Genomic DNA, 23,765 nt, shown 5'->3' with positions numbered 1-23,765 from the left:
GAAAGAGGAGTGGGGAGGAAGGAGTTGGGAATCTTGTGGGGCTGGGAAAGGGGGGGCTGGATCCTACCCCCCGAGGGTCGTCTGGTCCAACCCCCCCTGCAATGCAGAAATCTCCAGGAGGAGGAGGGGTCGTGCGCTTTGCAAATAAATCAATGAAGGGGGGACGCCGTGCATCATGATGATGATGATGATGATGATGATGATGATGATGATGATGATAATACAACCGTCGGTTTTAATTTTCTTGCAAATCCTAAACCACCCGCAATCCCAAGGAAAGGTGAGGCGTCAGTCCCGGAGACCCTCTGACTTGGGTGTCATATTGCACACATACTCAATGGGATGGTTTTTGTTTTTTTACTTCTGAGTAGACGTCAGGTGTAAGCTTAGGGAAAGTTGCAGGCACAAATCAGAGGGGTGGGCGTGTTCGCGTTCAAGTGCGGGATGCGATGCGGGGTACCCGAGCGCGCGCAAATTGCAATAATAATTTAATAGTTGCAATAATAATAATCTAATTATTGCAAGGAGGCGCTTCTCTGGAGGAGGCCGGTGGAGGCAACGTCTCGGCGCGCCCCGTGCAATGTGCGGGGTGCGTAGTAGCCCCACATCTTCTTGCAAATCTTTGCCCCGAAGCATCTCCTTGCAGCGCGCATCCTCGATCGGGGACCCCCCCCCGGGCACCCCGCTTCTGCTGAGCCTTGCTAGGCGTGTTTACTCGGTAGCAAGGTCCACCGAGTCCGGCGGGGCTTGCTCGGGAGCAACGAGGCGCAGGATCGCAGCCTGGCGCTGCAGAGGCGCGCGGGGCGGGCAAAGCGCGCTCGCCGGCCTCGTTCATGGCGGCGGCGGCGGCAATCCTCTTAAGCGTGCGCGCGGCCGCGGAGCGAGCTTGAAGGGTGCAGCCGGCGGCGGCCTCCCTTGGAAAGAGCAGGGCGCGTGCATCGAGCGGATGGTGCACGCTTCCAAATGCAAAAAAAGCAGCAGCAAAAGCCTGCAAAGTATTGCATTCAGGGAATGAAAAGCAGCCAGGGCAGAAGCAAATGCTAAAATCAAAGCGAGCTCCCCGCCCTTTGTAAAGGTACCTGGATTTAAGAAATATTTTTTTTATTTAAAAAAATGTCATTCCCTGACCGGGAATCGAACCCGGGCCGCGGCGGTGAGAGCGCCGAATCCTAACCACTAGACCACCAGGGAAGGCTGAAAGAAAGGTTGGCTGACATGCTTATGTTCGTGAAATGACGTCAGTTCCCCCCCTTCCTCTAGTTGAGTGCATTAAGTCTTAATTGCAGTTAGAATGAGGTCTTATCTCTACACCATCTTCCAGACAAAACAACTGCAAGAAATGGCACAGAGTGCATCCAAGAGATGGGTGAGTGGAGAGACAGAGGTATTTAGCTACATAATAATAAATTATTAAATTAAAATTTGGAATAACGAGATGTGATTGTTCAGCACTGCCTGGAAATGAAAAGTAAATATGGATTGTGCACTCTGCTTCAAGTAAAAATATTGCAACCGCATGACCTCTGGAATGCGTAGATTCATCTGCCGTGGCCCCTGGAACCTCATGGCCACTGGGACGCAGTCAGTGAGCACCACCAAATAATTAAACAGATACATTATTGCCAAAAGCAGTAAAGAGACAAACCTGCTGCAATAAACAAGAACAGCTAGCACATTTGTCAAAGCTAAGCAGGGTCCAATGTGGTTTCAAATTGGATGGGAGACCACTGTTGAGATTCTTGCTTTGCAGGGGGGCGGTTGATTAGATGACTCCCTTCCATATCAATAATTCTATGATTCTAGTCAATTGCCCTTCCAGCACGGATCTGGAGAGGTGCCATTGTTAGACTAGGCTAATCAAAATCATAGCAGTGTTTAGCATTTGCCTTTCTCATTCTTTTTTTATTAGGATTAATATATTTGTAATCTTGACAACAGCCTTGTAAGGTAGGCTGCATGGTGCACTGTATGACACAATGCCACTGAAAAAACAATGCTGTCCAGGGTTGTAAAGACTGCGGAGAGGATAATTGGGTGCACTCTTCCCACCTTGGATCAAATCTATGCTTCCAGGTGCCATAAGAAAACTGCAGACATAGTGCAGGATAGTGCACACCCTGGAAACGATCTCTTTCAGCTTCTGCCTTCTGGAAGAAGGTCCAGGGTTATAAAGACTAGGACTAGCTGCCTGAGAAACAGTTTCTATTCAAATGCGATTTGGGTTTTAAACACAGTGCAAGGTAGTCTCTATGGGAATATACTGTATTTAATTATGGGGTATCGGAGTTTATAGGGACCTAACCAGGCTGGGATGACTGGGATAGCAGGCTTGTTGGTTTTTGAATGTCTGATGTAGATTTTTTTTCCAATTTCGTTGTTCTGTATTGGACAATGACAATAAAGATTATTGTATCATATCTCAAATATACTCGGAGTCGAGAGTGGATTTCATGCTCTTTATTCAGCACATAGTGGTGAGGAGGAATGGAAGTTCCCCCAAAGTATCTGCTTTATATACATTATTTACACAATGCTCTGCATGTGATTGGCTAATTCCGGGATTCTCCTGTAGGCCAATCAGGTTGTGGATTCACTTCCATCTGGATTGGGTGGCTCCTGCGGACCAATCATACTGCTGCATTGTTCTAGGACCAATCAGACTGCTGCATTCTGAATCCTATTGTTCTGGGACCAATCAGACTGCTGCATTTTGGATCCTATTGTTCAGTACATAACAGTATCATATCGTATCGTCATTGCATGAAAATCAGTGGCACTTCAAAGCATACTTAGAAATCCCCTTTGAGCTCAATTGGACTTCTGAGTGCTTACGATTGTGCTGTGAGTTTCCTGTTCTCACAGTGGCCAACCGGGTGCCTGTGGAAAACCCACAAGGAAGACCCCAGTGCAAGAGCCCTCTTCCCTCCTGTGGCTGCCACAACTGGCATTCAGAAGCGTTGCCTCTCCTCTACGAATTTATCTAATTCTCTTTTAAAGCAATTCAAGCTGGTGGCTATAACTGCCTCTGGTGGGAATGAGTTCCATAGTGTTGCAGGAATTTATGTACAGGTTGGGGGGGGTGCCCCTCCAGCAGATATCATGCACATGCAGCCCACTACCAAAATCAGCACAATCACTTTTGTGACTTCTGTTATTTGTCCCCACAAAACACTTCATCACAGTTTCTTCCTATCTATTCAAAGGGCCTTTGCTGTATGATACCAAATGTAAGAATTCACTGATACAGTGGTGCCTCGCAAGACGAAATTAATCCGTTCCGCGAGTCTCTTCGTCTAGCGGTTTTTTCGTCTTGCGAAGCAACCCTATTAGCGGCTTAGCGGATTAGCGCTATTAGCGGTTTAGCGGCTATTAAAGGCTTAGCGGCTATTAAAGGCTTAGCGGATTAGCGGCTAAAAGGCTATTAGTGGCTTAGCGGCTTAGAAAAAGGGGGGGGGAGCGGGGGGAAATCGGAACACTCGCAAGACGTTTTCATCTTGCAAAGCAAGCCCATAGGGAAAATCGTCTTGCGAAGCAGCTCAAAAATGGAAAACCCTTTCGTCTAGCGGGTTTTCCGTCTTGCGAGGCATTCGTCTTGCGGGGCACCACTGTAAATGTATCTGTACTGGCTCATTGGAGAACTTCATAAATTCATAGACATGTGACCTCAGCTACTCAGCAGCCCCTCTGCCTGAGTGATAATTCCTGGCATCTTGATACCTGAGTTCCAGACAGGTAGCCATTCCAGAAATACCAAACCCAGATGAAGACAAAAGGGTGCGATTAACTTGGCTGGGAAACAAGGAAACAAGGAAATGTAAATATCTCTTTTGTTTGGTGGAGGGCAAGGAGAACCATGGGGCAGGGTCCAGGATGCTCAGATTACTGCCACCAGAGCTCCCCTTTCATGATGTATGAGTGATGTAGTTTAGGGGGGTGTAACATGGGGATTAGCAGTTAATAAAAGTTTGGGTTCTCTTTTGTTCGGGGCTTCCATCTTGTTCCACCTTGTGGCAGGTAGGAGTCCTGTCGCGACCGTCTTCAATAAAGACCAAGCCTACTGGCTGCTGTTTTGCTCTGGTATTCCTGGCTGGTGTCATTGTTTTTTGTCCAAGGGAGCCCTCAGATTTCTCCGTTAACAATAGTTTACCTATGCGCTACGCGAATAAGTACTTTTGTTTATTTGTCCTGAATCTTCCAGCACCCAGCTTCAATGGATGTCCCCAGTGCTGAATTTATGTATAGGCTAAGTAGACTAAAGCCTAGGGCCTTAGATGCACTTTCTTTAAGAGATAAGTTTAGGATAAAATCCTTTATTCCTATATTTCTATATTAGATACACTTGCAGCCAATTTAAAAAGAAGTGCTGTGTACAGTGATGCTGCACAATTGGTTTCCATTCTTGCTATTCTGAAAGCATCTAAACAAGAAATTCAGCAAGGTGTTGAACTGTTGATGGAAGCATACCCAGAAGATAAGGACCTGAAACTTATTTAACTTTGCACTTTCCCCTGTACGTGAGACAAAGCCATAGGCTTACAGCAGAGCACTCTCTGTCTCATACAGACCTTTATCAAATTATATACAAGGAAAAAATTCAGGTGGCCTTTCCAAATGTGGAAGCAATCTTGCGGCTATTTCTTAGCTTTATGGTCACTAACTGCTCAGGAGAGAGGGGTTTTTCCAAGACTCAAAAGAATTAAAAATGAATTACGGGCCACGATGTCTCAAGAGATGTTGTGCACACTGAGCATTCTGCACATTGAAAGTGACAAACTTAGACAAACCAATTTTGATGAAGTTTTCTGATGTCCTTTAGAGGAGAAATTGTGAATTGCAGAAATTTAAATACACCTTGGCTTCACTAAATTTTGTTTATAACATTTCCATTTTCTTCTAGTCGTGAGGGTGGGGGATTGGGGGGGGGCCTCACAGGTGGAGTAGCCTAGGGTCTCCCTTCATCTAAATCCGACCCTGGATGTCCATGGATTATAGTGTTATGGGGGCTAGCAGCTTTTCTCTTTCTGATCTCTCCTGGACTTTTTTTTTTTTTTTGAAAAGTACTGCTTTCTCTTATGTACACAAGGCCAACCAGTTTTGTTATGACAGCAAATTAGTTTGGCCTCTTTTTGGAAGCTCCCAATTTTCTTTCAATTAGCAGTTCAGGTTCTGTCGTCATTAGCCTTCAGAAATATCATAAGAGCATTGCAATAGGAACTTGAGATTTAAGGGGCACCATTTACATTCCTTCACCCTAGGGCCAACTTTTCATGCAGGCAGCTGCAGTCATGCACTGCAGCTGTCGGAGACATGGTCCATGCGCCACTTTCAAACTCTAAATTCAGAATTAGTTGCAGATTTCTTTGGGGCTAATTATGCTCCTCCCAAGATATCCAGGAATTGGGATCTTATCTAGTAAAGAAGAGGCGACAGGATGTTATGGAATGCAAAATCTCCGCCGCACAAAAAGCCATAAGGATGACACCTCCCCGGGCTGCGTGTCTCCTTCCCTCCCACCCATTGCTTAATGAGAGCATCTCTTGCTGAGCTACTTTATCATATGAAACAGTCCTGCTGGAAGAGATCAAAGCCTTGTCTCGTCTGGCACGCCATCTCCAAATGCAGTCGTGCAGAGGGACCCAGGCAATTACAAACAGGGCATGAGGAGGCTGGCTGCCTTTTATGTGTCCACAGATCTATGCTGTCTCTGCACATCGGATGTAGTCAGCATGGCAGCCTCGAGCTGCTCTTGAGTGACAGCTGTGAGCATCCTTGAGCCATTGGCTATGCCGGCTGAGGCCCGACGCAATCAGAGTCCAGCAACATCTGAAGGGCACCACCTTATTTATTATTCTATGTATTAAAATTATATCTCACCCTTTCTCCCAATGGAGCCCAAGGCATCAACTCCAAATAAGCCAGAAGGTAGAACATCTGTAAGAAATATTTGTGGCTATATACTTTCCTTGGCTAAAACAACCGGACTTTTAGAACCAGACTTAAACCAGACTTTTAGAAGACATCTGAAGGCAGCCCTCCTTAGGGAAGCTTTTAATGTTTAACAGACCACTGCATTTTAATACGCTGTTGGAAGCCGCCCAGAGTGGCTGGGGAAACCCAACCAGATGGGCGGGGTATAAATAATAAATTCTATTCTATTCTAAAACATACTTGAGACAGATACCTTAACCAATCAAACTGCTTTCATTACCCTCAGCCCTTCAGACAATTATGCCTCAGATTTGTTCTCATTTGTAAAAATGAGTTTTGAATGGAAGGAAGTCAGATTAGCCTCAACCAAAGCCAGGGCCTTTTCAACACTGGCCCCGACCTGGTGGAAGAGAAGAAGAAGAGGAGTTTGGATTTGATATCCCGCTCTATCACTACCCAAAGGAGCCTCAAAGCAGCTAACATTCTCCTTTCCCTTCCTCCCCCACAACAAACACTCTGTGAGGTGAGGCTGAGAGACTTCAGAGAAGTGTGACTGGCCCAAGGTCACCCAGCAGCTGCATGTGGAGGAGCGGAGACGCGAACCCAGTTCACCAGATTACGAGACTGCCGCTCTTAACCACTACACCACGCTGGAACGCTCTGCCTCATGAGACCAGGGCCCTGCAGGATCTGATTTCTTTCCGCAGGGCCTGTAAGACAGAGTTGTTCCGCCTGGCCTTTGGCTTGGAATTAACTTGATCCCCTCCCCCTCTTTCTTTTTCCTTTTTCCTTCTGTGATGGAACTCCTATTTGGGGACTTCCCTGGCTTTTTTCTGACCCAAGTAGGACCAGTCTGGATAGCTAGCCTTGGTGAAGACTTGATGTTTTCATCCCCCAAAAAGTTTTTGAGTTTCTGCTGAAATGAAGCTGCATTTTAATGTTGTATTTTAATCTGGTTTTTTAAGTTGTATTTCAATCAATTGTTTTATATCTGGTGTTAGCCGCTCTGAGCCCGGTCTTGGCTGGGGAGGGCGGGGTATAATTTATTTATTTATTTATTTATTTATTTATTTATTTATTTATTTATTTTTACTACTGTGGCTTGCCATTGTTTTATTGATTATAGTTTAGAAATTATTTATTGTAACTGCTGAGTGGATTTCTGTTTAACTTTTTTATGTTGATATTATTATTTTATACTATCCTAATGATTGTTGAATGTTACTTTTTTGATGTAGGTTGCTTATTTTAAAGTTTTGTTTTATCATCACATTTTTGTATTGAATTAGATTTTTATAAGATGTGCATTTTTTGTTTCTTCAGCTTGCAAACCGCCTTGAGTATTGTAAGATAGAAAGACGATATACAAATTAAAAATGATGGTGATGAGACAACTAGACCAATTCTCCATCAGTTTGTCCAACCACGTTTAAAGTCATCTAACAGTACAGTCCTAACCATGTGAGTCCTGTTTAATTCAGTAAACCTTGCATGTTTTCTTTTATGCACCCTGGATCAGTGTGGCAAGTTAGCTTTGCTGTGGGACCCAGAATTCTAATATACGGAGTGAACTCAAGGTCAGGACTGCCTAAATTTACAGGCAAAATCCTTCCCAAGCTTAAGACAGCAGCTACTTCAAGTGTCTGCTTGTGACAGTATCTTAGGAGCCAAGGAAGCCAGTCAGACTGCTTTCCACGTTTCATGATGTTTTTAATTGTCTTGCATTCTGCATTGCATTGTCCCTTGAGCACCAGAGAGAGGAGGCAGAAGACGCAAACCTTTTTGCTGTTTTCTCTTTGTTGTCCTGGTGACTCATCTCAGCAAGTCCTGGTTCACTGTGCAGAAAGAGAATTCCAAACTGATCTCGTGTCTGTATAATAATAATTCCAAAGGAAATTTTCTCATCTGAAGGAAATCCACACTGCAGTATCAACAAGGCACTTAACCACTCTCCAGCTGCAGTGAACAGGTGCTTTTACTGGACAAGTTCTAATAATCTGTACCCAACATGCCAGGGATTAAACCTCAAAGCCTCCGCTGTTAAAAAGGCTAATTGCAAAATTAGCTTTCACTGTCTGCTTTCCTTTCTGCAAATGCAAATTTCGAAACAGTTAAGGATGTAAAAGCCCTGGTGGATCTTGGAAGACACAAGATCTACCCACTCTGGAAGAATGGCAGATGAAGGTGATTGACTACATGGGACTGGCTGAAATGACCGGCAGAATCCGTGATCAGGGGAAAGAGACGGCGGATGAAGACTGGAAGAAATTTAAAATTTATCTTAAGAAACATTGTAAAATTAATGAATGTTAAAATGTTGAAGTTTTTGAAAAAAGGGGATTACAGCTGCAAAAGATTAAGTAAAGGGAAAGAATAAGGGAAAATTGGATAAAATCAAGGGGTAGGATTTGCTGAAACGAATTTGGAAATTGGGATGCAGAAAGGGGAGGTATGGGGAAGTCGGTGAAGTAAGGTTTAAGAAATAAGGATTTGAAATTATACATGTTTGTTTATGTGTTTGTTTGTTTGTTGTTATTGTGTTATGTTTGTGTTTATAAAAATTGTGAAAAACTAATAAAAAAATTTATTTTAAAAAAATAAAAGCCCTGGTGGATCAGGCTCAAGAACCACCTCGTGTACCATCCTATTCTCACAGTGGCCAGCAAGGCACCCGTGAGAAACCCCTCAAGCAGAACCCTTTAAATGTGCCCTTTAAATACTCTGGCATCCAATTCATTGTTTTGGTAACAGACTGGTTTCGTGCCAAGTAGGCAGTCCATAGTTTTAGCACTTCAGGAGAGATAATGGGTTAACATCCCCTCCTCCTTGAACTTCACTACAAGATACATCGGACCTGCTTCCCGTATTTTCAACTAAGCACAGAATGTTATGGTATGGGAGAAAAGTTGCTAGTTTTAGCTATGGTTTTCCTGAGCAAACTTCAAACCGTTGTTTATTATGCTTGCTTGTTAAAACTAACCATAGTTTGTCTATGTTCTGCTAACCACTAGGACGGATTACAGCAACAAGTTAAATTTAAGGCTGCCTCAGAAGATGGCTCAGAAGCTTCAGCCGGTGCAGAATTCAGCAGCAGCCAGGTTGCTCACCGGGGCAAGATGATTTGAGCATATTTCTTCTTCTTCTTTTGAGCATATTACACCTATGCTGGCCCAACTGCACTGGCTAGCAATTAAGTTTCAGGGCCCAATTCAAAGTGTTGGCATTGACCTAAAGGGAAAAGGGACCCCTGACCATTAGGTCCAGTTGTGGCTGACTCTGGGGTTGCAGCACTCATCTTGCCTTACAGGCCAAGGGAGCCGGTGTACAGCTTCCAGGTCATGTGGCCAGCATGACTAAGCCGCTTCTGGCGAACCAGAGCAGCGCACGGAAACGCCATATAGCTTCCCGCTGGAGCGGTACCTATTTATCTACTTGCACTTTTGTGCTTTCGAACTGCTAGGTTGGCAGGAGCAGGGACCGAGCAACGGGAGCTCACCCCATCATGAGGATTCGAACCGCCAACCTTCTGATCAGCAAGTCCTAGGCTCTGTGGTTTAACCCACAGGGTCACCAGCCTTAAGCAGCTCAAGACCACAATACCTCAAGGACCGCCTCTCCCCATATGAACCGACCCAGACCCTGTGGTCATCATCCGAGGCCCTTCTTCATGTGCCGCCTCCACGAGAGGTCCAGTGGGTGGCAACAAGAGAACGGTCCTTTTCTGCAGTTGCTAATTTGTATGCCTGGCACCTTTGTTACGTATCTTTAGACACCAGACAAAAACATTCCTCTTCTCCCAGACACTTGGCTAATTAAAAAATCTATGGCCTTTTAAACTCTACCAGTGGGGGCAGGTTTTGTTCTTGTATTATGGTATGCATTTTTGTGTTTTTATATTGTAAACCAGCCTGTGATCTTTGGGTGAAGCGTGGTATAGTAATTCAATGCTTAAAGAGTTATCCTCAGTTGGCGGATTGTATTACACAAATATCTTCATCTTTGAAGTGGGGGGGGGGCAGCAGGATAAATAGGAGAGGCAGTATACACAGGTGAGTCAGAAAGCTATAAAATGCAGAAGGGACAGATGGTTTGCAACAGGCCTTCTGTGCAAACATCAGGTGTAAATATGGTTGTCGTTTCTCATTGCTACAGCATTGTTCTGATCGTCCAACATGAAATGGTCAAATGCATGTAAGTGGCCTCTAGCTAATACTGTTTAAAGACTAAGAGATTTGACTGTTTTTCCCTTAGAGAAGATGCTTGTGTGCTCATCTCCCCGCTGGTTCCCAACAGCGTTGTACAGGGACTGGGAACCTGTGGCCCACGGGGGTCATTTTACTGGCCCCCAAGCCACCCCTGAACCAAGCCACCCACTTGGCGAGTCCCCACGCACTGTGCTAAACCAGCACAGTGCGGCACGGGGACTCGTTTCCGCGGTGCCAGACACCGAAAATTGCGGTCACGTGCACTCATGCGCACCTGCGATCTGGCCCGCGGAGGGGGCTACGCGGCAGTAAACCGGCCCAGGCAAGGTAAGCCTTGCTGACCCCTGACATTGTATATGGCCACAGAGACTTGTGAAACCACTTCCTCCCCCCGCTCATTTTCCAAAGCCTTTCCCAAACCATCTGAATCACCCCTTCATTGTCGGACGACTCTCCTCTAGCCCACCTCCACTCATCAGCCAACCCCTGACCGCCTTCATATTTCAATCGCTGCAGACAAAGCCTCCCTCACCCTGGGCTGCCATCAGTTCAGTTCAGCACCGCTGGCACAAATAAGTTGCAGTGAACAAGGGCAATCACATCGGGAGCAACCTACCGTGTCATCCATTTAGAAATGTCTGAACTCCATTTCTGTAATGCAAGGAGGGTTGCCCTAAAGCCAAGGTCAAAACCACAGGGCGCTTGGGCAGGTTCGCACCTGGTACACAAGCCCAAAGACGAAGACAGCCGTTTTGCTTTTCAAAAAAGAATATTTTATTGACAAAGTTCCCCCCGTAGTCACCTGTACAGGAGAAACAGTTCAGTCTGTGTTCTAACAGCTCCCCGGTCCCAGTGGCACCGCTTTCCCCACCCAACAAGGGTGCCTACTTTACCCTTGAACGAACTCCAGCAAATGACACCCCCACACCCTGCAGATTCTCTCATCCGTTGTGCCAGGTCGACACGGCGTGGTCACCATCCACAGGCAACACAGGACACAGGGAGAGTTCTACAATCAGCACGTTAAGTGTTGAAACTTGCTTCTCGGGGGGTGGCTGGGCAGGAGGGGTCAGATAAGAGCTTGAAGCCTTCTGGGGGCACCAAGGCCTTGAAGCAAAACAGCTTTATTGATATGTACTTAGGGCACTGCTGAAGTCCCACTGAGCCTCTAAGGCACAGAAAGGTTTGGATAATTTAAGAGGCACCTCTGCCTTAGAACTAAGGGGTCAGGACAGTGGAAGGTTGCATCCTTTTTCGGAAGGAGGAGCAGACATACCACATACTAGTGCTCCTAGCATTGAGTGAAAACAGAGCCAGGAACTGGTGGCAAGTGCTGCAAACAAAAGGAGATCAGAGGTGGAGCTCTTTGTCATCACATAAAGTGTACAAAGTATTTTAAGGAGGTTCCTGGTAGGAGAACCAAACCGAGAGAGAGAGAGAGAGAGAGAGAGAGAGAGAGAGAGAGAGAGAGAGAGAGGAGCCCTCCAGGATAGCTCTCTTGTGCTGCGATCAACATGTCCTTCCTTAATCTGATTAAATGGGTGGACTAAGAAAACAGAGGCATAAACCCAGAGGCAGAGAAGCAAGTTCCACACACTCAGAAGAGAGAGAGAGAGAGCAAAAGCAGGCATGTGCACCGTCACGCACCGATGAAATGAACACAAGACCAGCACATCCGCATGCGATTACTATGGTAGAATGCAGAACTCCAGTGCTTCACCCCTTCCCTCCCCCCCCCCATCAAAAAAGAATTCTTTGCGCTTTTGAGATATAAAAAAGGTTATAAACCAGTAAAGCAGGTGGTGATGTAAGGCTTGTGTTTCAGCTTCCGCATTCAAAGGTAGATTGCCCCTAAATGTCAATGCTAAAAGCTGGTATGTTCTGAAGTCCACTGCATTCCAAAAAAATAAAGGTTCTGAGATTCATTAAAGCTAGAGAATCAGTGTAGCAAAGCTAGGCAGTCGCTAAATAGAGGCTCTAAATATCTTCTATCACCCCCCTCCCCTGCTTCCCGGAAGAAACCCCCCCAAACCTGGTTATATATCTTAAGTGGAAACTGCAGGCTTCCAAAGCTTTCCCGGTGCTTCCAATCGCAGAGAAAGCCACGATAGCAGAAAGCTGGCTAGCTATATGCAGAGGAGAAGATGGAGCAGGAATCGAGAGAAGCCCCCTGTGCAGCTAGCGGCATCTGAGTACTATTCTTTCTACATGACATACAGATTTTTTTTGCCCGCACATTAGAGGGGGTCGGGGTGGGAGGAAAGAGTGCAGGACTCTGGTGCCAAAAAAAGAAGAGGGCTGTTTTGGGCCAGGGTTGCAGAATCCTCATTGCTGGCGCTCTTCCAAAAAAGGCAGCACAGCAATGTGTTCCATCTAGAAACCTTTTTAGTGTAAAATATATAAGTGTACAAAACACTGTGTGTTCACTTTATTGGACCTGAAGAATCCAGCAGCAAAAAAAGTCTACATATATGATGTATGGATCTCTCTCGTCAGAGTAGGACCTGCGGCCCAGGAACCTTTTCCTTTCGTCTTGCATGTTGGGAAGAACAAGGGGCGAGGCTCTGGGAGTCATGCACACGGATGTAGACTTAGAAAGGCGCGTTGTCTTGGGAGGGCTTGTCGCCGGATGCTGATGGGGAGTGGAGCTCATCGGTGCCGTTGTCTTTGCCGCCCACAACTTTGGACTGGACGAAAAGGAAGGAATGGGAACACGTGAGAGCAGGAAGCAGTGGGCGGGACTCGCATGAAGAACCCCATCAGCAGATACAGATAGGTAGCCGTGTTGGTCTGCCATAGTCAAAATAAAAAAATTCCTTCCAGTAGCACCTTAAAGACCAACTAAGTTAGTTCTTGGTATGAGCTTTCGTGTGCATGCACACTTCTTCAGATACACTGAAACAGAAGTTGCCAGACCCTTCTATATAGTGAGAAGGTGGGGAGGGGTATTACTCAGAAGGGTGGAGGCCCTGTGCAACAACTTCCAGTTGTGCGAGGGAGCTTCCCCTCCCTTCTGCTCCCCCCGAAATTGGATTGGGGTGAGGTGTGCCCCCAGAACACAGCACAGGGAGAGGAGAGGGAGGACCATTGCAGCTGGAGAGCTGAACTGCTTGCATGATCGGAACATTTGTAATAGTGCATTGAATTCCACCCAGCATCTGAAGGAATGACTGTTGGGTGTGGAGCACACTTCCAACCAACAGACAAGCCATAGCTGTCTGAACATCATGCCCTCTATCTAACCTTTGCTCTCTTAGTTGTCTGGTCTGCCGTGCCCTGTCTGTGACCTTTGTCTCCTTAGTCATATGTTGTGCAAGGGGAAAGTGACGCGGTGGAATCAGGTGCTAAAATAACTTCGTATCACCCCTTGATCTCAGGATTGGAAGATGTGTAAAGGTCACAGTCCAAAATGTATCTGACTGGTTTTGCATACAGTGGTACCTCAGGTTAAGTACTTAATTCGTTCCGGAGGTCCTGAAACTGAACCTGAAACTGTTCTTAACCTGAGGTACCACTTTAACTAATGGGGCCTCCTGCTGCTGCCGTGCCGCCGAAGCACAATTTCTGTTCTCATCCTGAAGCCAAGTTCTTAACCCGAGGTACTATTTCTGGGTTAGCAGAGTCTGTAACCTGAAGCGCATGTAACCTGAAACGTATGTAACCCGAGGTACCACTGTATTGTGCTAATAAAAAGAGCCTTGGCAGAGCTAGCTGGCAGCTTGCTTATGCGCAGCTCACCTGCATTACCAACTCCTGCCTCATGTCCTTCACTTCAAGCGTCGTTTGAACCCTTGCCCTCCCCACATTCTATCTTTCCTGTGCACAAACCTTTGTACAGAAGCCAGTTCCCAGATCCCTCACACTAGAGTGTGACCAAGCAATATAAAAACAGGATGGGACTCAGCGGACAGGAGGACAGGTTCTTAATGGCAGAGGTGGCTGCCCCCCACCTACACCCCCTTTCTCATCCAATGAAGCTTTTCATTCACTCGTATGGGTCTCTCTCCCTGGTTTTGCAATATGCAACCTCTCCCGTTGCACACACCCAGCCAGTTATGACAGCGGGCATCTTGCTCGTCTAGCAGAAACGCGTCGATCCTAAACACATCGTGGCTTTGTGCCGCGTCACGGGAGGGAAATTACCTTTATGGTTCCAACACGGTCTTCAAAAGACTTGAAGGTTGCAGAATTTCTTAAGGGAAAAAGAGGAAGAAGCAAGTGAGAAAATAAAACTGCACAGGCATATTAGAAACTTGAATTCCGTTTTGAGGCAGGCAGCTAGCTTTGCTGGTGGAGAAACATCTACAGACCCCCCCCCCCAAAAGCACTCATGGCCCCTGAAAAGTTTGGCTCAACCACAGCTACTGCAAATTCCTGGTTCTGCTACCAACATTCGCCAGCCCGTTTCAGAGAAATCAACGTGCACCTAACTGCAGAGGAAGTCAATATCAAAAAGTACTTGGCAGCTTTGAATTTGGGGTTCCAACCAGAAAACATCCTAAAGAAGCACACAGACACACACACAAAGCCCCCTCCTCCCCAAAATGAAAAAGAGAAAAATCAAATATCAAGAGACCCGAGAACACACACAAAAAATTCAGTGGAATTAGTTCAAAAGTATCTCAATTGCCTCCAGTCGTCTTCAGTTAGCTCGGTTTGGAGGACAGCTTACCAAGATAAGCTGCCAAACTTTCATAACTAAAAAGTCAAGTTCCCAAAGTAGGCTGAGATGGTGTAACTGATAGAATATATTTGTTTATTACATTTATATACCACCTCTCTCTTCCAAGGATCTCATGGTGGTGTACATGGTTCTCCACATTTCATTCCATCCTCACGACAACCATGTGTGGTAGGTTAGGCTAAGGGACAATGACTGGTCCAAGGTCACCCAATGAGCTTCATGGCTGAGTGGAAATTCAAACCCTGCTCTCCCAGGTCCCAGTCTAACACTCTGACCATTATGCCACACTGGCTATGGGCCCAAGATACCTTGCTTCAAATCCCCTGGCTGCAAAGCCCAAGGGCAAGTCACGATCTCTCAGCCTATCCTACTTTCGAAGTAGGCCGAGGCACCAGCTATCGAAATAGACTTAGTCATGGTTGAGAAGATGTCCCCATAGATGTGTTCTTGAGCGATAAGAAAGCTTTGCGACAGCCATTTCAAAAAACTAGAACTGTATAATACAATGTGAACCAGCCATCAAACACAGGAGCTTAAAAGTAGTTTCATCAGCCTTGATGTTAGCACTCATTCGGGTCCGGCGACTTCTGTTTCAGTGTATCTGAAGAAGTGTGCATGCACATAAAAGCTCCTATCAATAACAAACTTAGTTGGTCTCTAAGGTGCTACTGGAAGGAATTTTTTTATTTTGTTTCGAGTGGACAGTGATTGATTCTGAAAAAGTAGTTTGCCAGGCCCACCAGTTAAAAGGGATCCATCGCACAGAACCACATTTGTGGGTTGATTTTTTTTAAAAAAATTGTCTACATAAAGCTGATTTGGGGAACTGCCTTAGTTAATATCTATAGACTGAAGATTCATTCCTATTAATATCCACTGACTGGCCACCCCATTGTTCTTTTGCAGCAGGCAAGACAGAATGAAATATTTTAAAGGCAAAGCAATCTAACTGGGTCCTGAGGGTGGCAAGTGGCTGTTTGGGGATGGGGGAAGAGGAGAGGAGCTTTTCAGTGGTGATGCCAGGACTTCGCAACACCCTCCCCAGAGCACCTTGCCTGGCACTTCCTTCAATGTATTTTAAGCACCAGTCAGATACCTTCATTTTCTTGCTGTCATTTTTTGTCTCTGTGCCACAGGATTTGCAACCGCTCACATTTTTATGGATTTGCACTTTTATCCTGTATTTTATATTTCGCAATGTTTGTAACTGCATGTTTGTTAGCCGCCGTGAAAACCTTGTTGACGGGCAGGACATAAATATCCAAATTATTAACAATTCACAATACACAATCTTTTTCCCTCTGAGGGGTCACATTGCTGTGCCTCCCCACCACCACATCACCCCATACATTTAGCAGAGACAGAGTCACCCTTAGGCAAATATGGGACTTGCAAAAGAGACGGGGCTTTTGCTACTTTACCTCATAGCTGGCATACTTATCGAGTGACGAATGGAGTAGCTGCTACTCGGAAGCATTAAGGGGAAAGGAGGAACATATTAGAAGCAGTTAAAACCCTGGAAGCCGCCACACCCAGTTGCCCCCATCCACACAGCGCCATGACAAAACCGCAAAGCATTTTGGAAGGCTTCCTTTGTGGAGAACTGTGTTTTGGGGGTGCAAATTGCATAGCTCCTCTGTTCCTTCCCAGCCTTCCTCGATAGGCAACCACAACTGAAAATGCAATCTTTCACAAGCAGGCTCTCCGAGGCTCTGAAACGCCCCCCCCCGAAAGAACCCCCCCCTCCAAAGTGTGCCAGAGGTTTATAACTAAAAGCAAAGGAATCTACTGCTCTGCCTGTAAATAGATACAAAACGCCACTGCTGATCTCAATTCAAATCAGCCAGGGAAGAGGTGTATCTAAAGCTGGGGTCCCCCAATATGGTACCTTTGGGCACTAAAACATCCTGGGAGGGGTCTGGAGGGGGGTTCTTTGCTTCCCGGAGGGTGGTCTGCTTTTTGGGCTATGTAAGGGTTTAAAGGTAAAGGGACCCCTGACCGTTAGGATCCAGTTGCGGACGACTCTGGGGTTGCGCCGCTCATCTCGCTTTACAGGCCGAGGGAGCCGGCATTTGCCCGCAGACAGTTTTTCTGGGTCATGTGGCCAGCATGACTAAGCCGCTTCTGGTGAAATCAGGGCAACACATGGAAACGCCGTTTACCTTCCCGCCGGAGCGGTACCTATTTATCTACTTATACTTGGTGCTTTCGAACTGCTAGCTTGGCAGGAGCAGGGACTGAGCAACGGGAGCTCACCCCATCGCGGGGATTCGAACCGCCGACCTTCTGATCGGCAAGCCCTGGGCTCTGTGGTTTAATCCACAGTGCCACCCGCGTCCCATGTAGGGGTTTAGCCTGGGTCTTTTGGGGAGTGAAAGGCTCTGAGCATTGCCAGTTTTCCTCCTGCGAAATGGGTATTTTGTGGCACCCGCAGCCATTTTTGATTCCCAAAGGTGCTCCTGGGCTTAAATGGGTTGGGGACCCCAGACTCAAAGCACCCACTGGTGTTGCCGCACCTTGGAGAGCAAGCGTGACGGACACACAGCCCTCCAGTCTACAACTCCAATTCAGACCTATCCAAAGCAACCAGTGGCTAGGGATGGGTGGTGGGGTCTGCAGGCACCAGGTTCCCCTCTTCTGTTGAAGGGCAACATGAACAGGACATGTCACCACCCAGAGGAGCTTAAAGTCCAGCATCCCACATTACAAGAGCAGGCTGGATGTTGAACTGCAGCTACACTGCCTCTGGTCAAAAAGCCAATGCCGCCCACACAAGCACCAATTCATTTTAATTCAAGGGAAAGCCTTTTAATACTGTGCTTTGCCCAAGAGACGCATCTGGCCCGCAACCAAGCCCTGGAGTGGACTCTGTTTTTTTATATAAAAAGGGGGGGGGGAGGCAGGGCTGCACACAATGCTGTCGACACAGCAAAGTGCGAAAGAGGCATTCAGATGGCTTTTGCAGCACTAGGTTTCCGAACCCGGCAACTTGCCTTCAGTCTAAAGCCATCGGTGGAAAAGGAGAGCAGGTAAAAGCTCTCGCAAAGCATGTAATGAACCCGCACAGTTGTGACACTTTGTTGTAAAAAAGCTGCCTTTGTCTGGGGAGGAGCAAAGGTCCGATTTGCCCAGCACAGTCTATTGTAGGCCAACTGGTTGTTGTTCTCAAGTGTCTTATCCGGCCCCCATCTGAGCCAAGTTGCGGAACGAAGCCAAAGGAAAGCTGATCAGGCTCTTCTGTTGTGTCAAACCAGTTCTTGCGTTTAACATGACCACCCCAAAAAGGCATTTGGGAGCATGTATGCGTGAGACATTAAGCAACCAATAACCTCTCCTTTTTTAAGAGGGAAAACCAGAAGCTTTTGGCTTTGAGCTCATTGGAAAGATACTGGCAGCATCTATAAATGGCTCTGGAGGGCAGGAGTGTTATGTGGCCATTTGTGGTTCCCGATCCCTTTCCTTTCAACTGAAAGTGAGGCTCATGTGTATGCCTCGGAAAACAACCTTGTTTAACCAGATTCCTTGCAGATATCCCTCCTGAACAGAGTCTTACCTAAAGGAATGTGAGAAGGGGTGGGCCCTGGAGGAATCCAATAGCAGCAGGAAAGGAAAGCAGTGAAAGAGGCGATTAGTTGCACATTCCCACACCAACCAGTACAACACAACACTTAAGAGATCCCAAAGGAACCCATCTAAAGACTAACAGATAGAGAGCAAGCAGTGATTTCAGGAGAGGTTTGGAACATAGGAAGCTGTCTTATACAGAGTCAGACCATTGGTACACCGAGTCCAGCACTGTCTTCACAGACTGGCCGCAGCTCTCCAAGATTTCGGGTGGGGTACATTCCCAGCCCTACATGGAGATGCTCAGGACTGAACCTCGTAGCTAATGCATGCAAAGCAGATTACTTGCCACTCCAAGCTCCAGCCCTGCTATATTCCTGGCACTGGGCACTGACCATGCGAGCATTAAGCCACGCTAAATTAACTTGCCGTTTATTACATCATTAAGCATGTGGCAAACCCTCATAGGTAAACAGATACACTTGCCAACTTTTTATCCAGAGGCACTGCTAACTGGTTAAACCTGACTCCTTTAATCCACCTGTATTTACTATGTGGCCAGTGGGTCAATTTTACCAGACCCACAGATCACATAGCAGGGAGCTGCTCCCAGAAGAGAGAGAAAAAGCATCTCAGATGCAAGTGTGATGAACTACTGTGTAAATTCTGCCTGGAGAGTGAAAACCTCCACCTCCCTAAGAGGCTAGAGAGAGAGAGAAGGGTTTCATTTTAATGTGCTATGGAGAATTCTGTATCCAGCCCTTCAGGGTAGAAATCTACAATCAGATAATGATTTTCAACTTTGTAGAGAGGGGCTTTGCATTTCAAGGGCTGCATGCCCTCCAGCCACGAATGCATAACACACTATCTGGGGTCAATTGACTTTTACTTAGTACACCACCAAAAATTAATCTCCAGCTTTGCCAATACAATGGTACCTCGGGTTACCAACAGTCCTGCGTATGAACGCTTCGGTTTATGAACTCCACAGACTCAGAAGTAGGTATCCTGGGTTGCAAACTTTGCCCTGGGATGCGAACGCAATCCGCTTCTGAGGCTGAGGGAGGCCTATGTAGGGAATGCGCGCCACGGGTTAAGAACGCTTCGGGTTAAGAAGAGACTTCCGGAACAAATTAAGTTTGTAACCCGAGGTACCACTGTATATAAGGGCTGCTGTATTTCTCTTTACACTTCCTTTCAAGCCAGGAATGTGTGTGTATTTTTGCTTAAGGCACAAAACAGATATTGGTAACAGCCGGGCTCTCTCTTTCCTGACCAGTAACCAGCATTTGCTTCTTCATCCCAGAATCCTACAGGCAACTTGATACCCGAGTCCATCTGCATCTTCAGATTAGTGTCTAAATGCAGACCTCAAGGCTTCAAAATGCAGAGTTATTACTATTATTGTTTCTTCATGTTTCCCCTCATTCTCCCGACCCCTAAAATCCTGTGCACGATTTTGAGTTGGCTTTAAGAAGAAACACTGCCCAAGTATGGATTTTGGAATGGACTGACACCATTGTACCAAGAGGTTCAAGGACACCCTAACGAAACAGAAGAGTTTAGATCAAGGGTAGGCAACCTAAGGTCCGTGGGCCGGATGCGGCCCAATTGCCTTCTCAATCCGGCCTGCGGACAGTCCGGGAATCAGCATGTTTTTACATGAGTAGAATGTGTCATTTTATTTAAAATGCATCTCTGGGTTATTTGTGGGGCATAGGAATTCGTTCATTTCCCCCCCAAAAAATATAGTCAGGCCCACCACATGGTCTGAGGGACAGTGGACCAGTCCATGGCTGAAAAAGGTTGCTGATCCCTGGTTTGGAACCTTAACCGCTTCTCTTAAGTCATGTGAGTGGGATTTGGCAGCATGCTCAAAGCATCTTTTTCTGCCCCCGATTTCTCACAAGCTGTAGAGCAGCAAGGAGAAAATGCAAGCCAAGGTCTGGTAGCCAGAAATTGAGTGCAGCAGTGTCAGAGTTAAGAGGACTGAGATTCCAAAGGACTCTGTTCCAAAGGAATATTGGGAGAACAGCTGTTATGAAATCTCGCATCCAAAAAAGTCCAGTGCAATTTGGCCCAATTTGCATTGTACATAAAAGTTTGGTGGTAGTGGCCCCTTGTTTTCAAGAGGGATTGTGAAAACCATGCCATTTGCCAATGCTGCAAGGCCGTTAATTCCATTCATTAAAAAAAAGATTAGCAGAGGCGTCTCTACTGGGGCTTTTCACAACAGTTAGTTTGCTAAGATGGGTTGGATGCAGAGGAAGTTATGTCACAGTTTGGTTCTATTTATTTCAGTGGAACAGGAGTGTGACTAAACTTATCAAGTTGGGCCCTGAGGAAGCTAAATCAGATTAGATACTATAGAAAATATACAGGCAATGCGTCGAGGTTGAAGGCTTATCCAACAGGTGTCTGCGAGTTCAAGGAGATTATTGTTGCTTAGACCTGACCAAGACCTTGTCCCTTCATCAATTACCTTTCCGCTTACTTGGAGCAGCCAATGTGGAAAGTTTCATCCATGAACACACTTCAAAGCACACCAGCAAAACAAAGGAATGCAGTTTGCTTCTTAAGAGAATAGTATAAAAAGAGCAGAATCTCTAAGGCACGTGACAAAGATGAATGAGGCTGAACAGAGAGGAAAAAACCTCTTCTGCCCAAAGGAAAGAAGTTCACTGCAAAACACCAGTTTCACTCCTTTTAGTCTCTGATCACATAAGTCAAGCTTCGTGGCAGAAGTCTGCCTTTCATTTGAGGGAACTGGTTCGGTAAGGACTAGGAAAAGAGCCTCTATGGACATCAGGATGAGACCTTGCAGAAGGAGGCAGCTTCTCTCTCTCCCACTTGTTTGACTGCTGCTATCTGGGGCAGAGAAAATCACAAGCAGCAGTACTTTATTGACATTTAACTAGACATTACCAGGGTGTGGAAAAGAGAAGACCACAAATTATCTGTCCCAACTAAGTTTCAACCACACCTTTGTTATGATGTGGATTGAAAGTCCGTTCTCTTTGAGGATAAACCACCAAAGTCTCCATTTATCACATTACTCTAAGTGGCACAGGGCAGTGCTCTGCCTTCTCCAAGGTTCATCCTCCTCATTAGCCTAGCTACGAGTTCTATTCCGACTTTCTTTCAGATCCTGTGTGATCTGGCCACAATGACTTCATACCATGATGACAAATACGTTGTTTTTTTTAAGGACTGCTGCTTTGTGGTTCAAAGGTTTGACAACCTGCATGAACATTTAAATGCTTCTTTAAAACACACACACACAGAGATCTAATCAATGTCTTTGCTATTCACACTGCAGATGCCACATTGCAATTTGTGAATTTCAGGAAGTCGACCATGCAAAACTAAAATAGCAAACTAGGTTCTTAATAACCTAGGGTAGGAGGATGGAAAGGCATGGGTCTTGTTTGCAAGCTGTATCAGTTTCCAGGAAAATGTTATCAAGACCAACGCATTTATGAAATAATTCTCTGGGACATTTAAAGCAAGCATGTTGCTTTTGGTAAGAAAACGGTGCTACCTGCTAACTCGAAGAACAACACACACACAAATACACACATAACCACAATGTACTAGAGGTGGCAATAGTCCTGAAAGTGCTATTATGTGATCAGAGTTCATATCAAGCGCTTACCACCCAGATATTCCCAGCCAGAGAGGGAATGGAGAATGTCTGAGAAGAATCAATGTTGCAGTGAATACAAGGGCTCAATTTTACATTAAGTACTATTAACACATTAAGCAGTTGATGTATATAATATAGTGTAGCATAACACAGCTTGCATTTATAAAAATTCTCAAGAATAAGGATTGAAGGGGAATCATTTGCTGTCCTGCATTTCACAAATAAGTGTGAACCTACCCTGTGAACCTTGGATAACTTCCTTCCATATTCTCTTGACCAAACTAAAGTGGCAACTTCACTTGTTGTAAGTTAATGCTCCTGGTGCATTAAATGGGGATACAGCATTTAAATAAGACTTCATGTGTCTTCATGGGGAAATGTAGCGTTAGGCTTCTAGTCAGCTTTTAGCCCTGTATTTAGACTACCACCAGTTCAGTTTAAGATGAAGGCTGAATGAGTTTCCAAACCAGAAACTGCATCCTTCAACAAACCCTACGCAACTATCACCTGATTGCAGGCTACCAAAGTTTGGAGCACATAGACAATTTGCAACGGAGCTGAACTCTAGTGAAAGTCTAAACATTTAGGGGATGTTTTGTTTTGATTGTTTACTTATAGGCCGCTTTTTCATAATGAGATTGCCCAAACTGGCTTACAGCAAACATCAAAATATAGACCCTTTGAAATACAAATATACAAAATATAGAACATGTCAGTAAATAAATAAAAAAGCCTAAACCAATTTGGCAAACAGAGAATAAATTCAATATTACACACACACCCACACACGAAAATTCTAGGCTTACGTACATAAATACAACACTAAAGAAGAGTTAACCAGCAATGAAGTTTTTGGTACTGGTCTTGCTGCACTCCCAAGAGGGTAGGGGTATGTCCACAACCCAAGTTCTCACTGAACCCATGAACAAACAGGATTAGACCATCTAATGGGTTAAATGGGTCGTCCCCCCCACTGACCATTTAAATAATCAAGCTTATAAAACATTAGGTGTGTAACAAGCAGAGAAATCTACGCCAAACAAGTGTTATTAAGTTCTGGACACAAGTTCTAAACTTAGTTGCTTATACTGTAGTATTACACAAGCACATGTGTAGGCAAAGGACATTACAGAAATCAAAAAAATCCTCTGTAGTTTTTCATCTCAGAAAAACAGCGGAGCAAAAAAGAAAAGAAATCAAAGAATTTGTTTAAAAGAGCAGTTTATGTTACATTACAGCGTCTGGCGCTGGGGGACCTGCTTCTAAAATCAGCATAACACTAACTGCAAATTCCTCAGAGCTAAGGGGAACATTGCTTTTATCAGATATCAATAGGGCATTATTATTTTATTTTTTTAAGGAGAGGCCACCAAGGAAAGGCCATTCTTAGCTTCAGAGAAAATGTAAGTTAAATAGAAAGTCAAACATTCGGCACCTCTCACCCCTGTAACTGGAACCAGTCAATAATACCAGGGCTGTTAGATACTGATTGCTACTGTTGCACTGGGCGCATGCTCAACTTCCTCTCCCTTTGAAGCAAATATAGCGCAGAAATTACCTCATGTCTCCAAGCTTCCGGCTGATCACAGAGCCCACGTTGGAAAGGGCAGCCGAAGTCTTCTGCCCTGCCTGCGAGAGAGTTTCCTGCGTCTTCTTGTAGCTAGGCAAGAAAAACAAGGCTTGTTAGCAGCTGAAGACAGCAATTAAGGAGGAAGGACGAGGCGGTGCTAGGGGAAAA

At 45.6% G+C, this 23,765-nt stretch overlaps 1 protein-coding gene across 17 annotated transcripts in view; it reads right to left on the bottom strand.

Moving 5' to 3' along the window:
• Positions 1–12,546: 12,546 nt before the first annotated feature.
• The window catches only part of TPD52L2 (TPD52 like 2), a 47,909-nt gene continuing 36,690 nt past the window's right edge, over positions 12,547–23,765 (bottom strand). For 10 of the 17 annotated variants that reach the window (XM_081196636.1, XM_081196627.1, XM_081196638.1 and 7 more), the window contains 5 exons: positions 23,586–23,687; positions 18,371–18,397; positions 16,239–16,280; positions 14,277–14,325; positions 12,547–12,820 (listed from right to left, as the gene is read on the bottom strand). In XM_081196636.1, coding sequence (XP_081052762.1) covers positions 12,725–12,820; positions 14,277–14,325; positions 16,239–16,280; positions 18,371–18,397; positions 23,586–23,687 — 316 coding nt within the window. In that variant the 3' untranslated portion in view covers positions 12,547–12,724. The remainder of the gene's footprint in view (positions 12,821–14,276; positions 14,326–16,238; positions 16,281–18,370; positions 18,398–23,585; positions 23,688–23,765) is intronic. The other 7 variants (XM_081196639.1, XM_081196642.1, XM_081196629.1 and 4 more) reach the window with 1 other exon arrangement.

This window comes from Podarcis bocagei, assembly GCF_964188305.1.
Source record: "Podarcis bocagei genome assembly, chromosome: 5".
In the NCBI taxonomy this organism is placed as follows: domain Eukaryota; kingdom Metazoa; phylum Chordata; class Lepidosauria; order Squamata; family Lacertidae; genus Podarcis; species Podarcis bocagei.
Note: the sequence above shows the minus strand (reverse complement) of the source record. Positions and strands in the feature narration are given on the sequence as shown.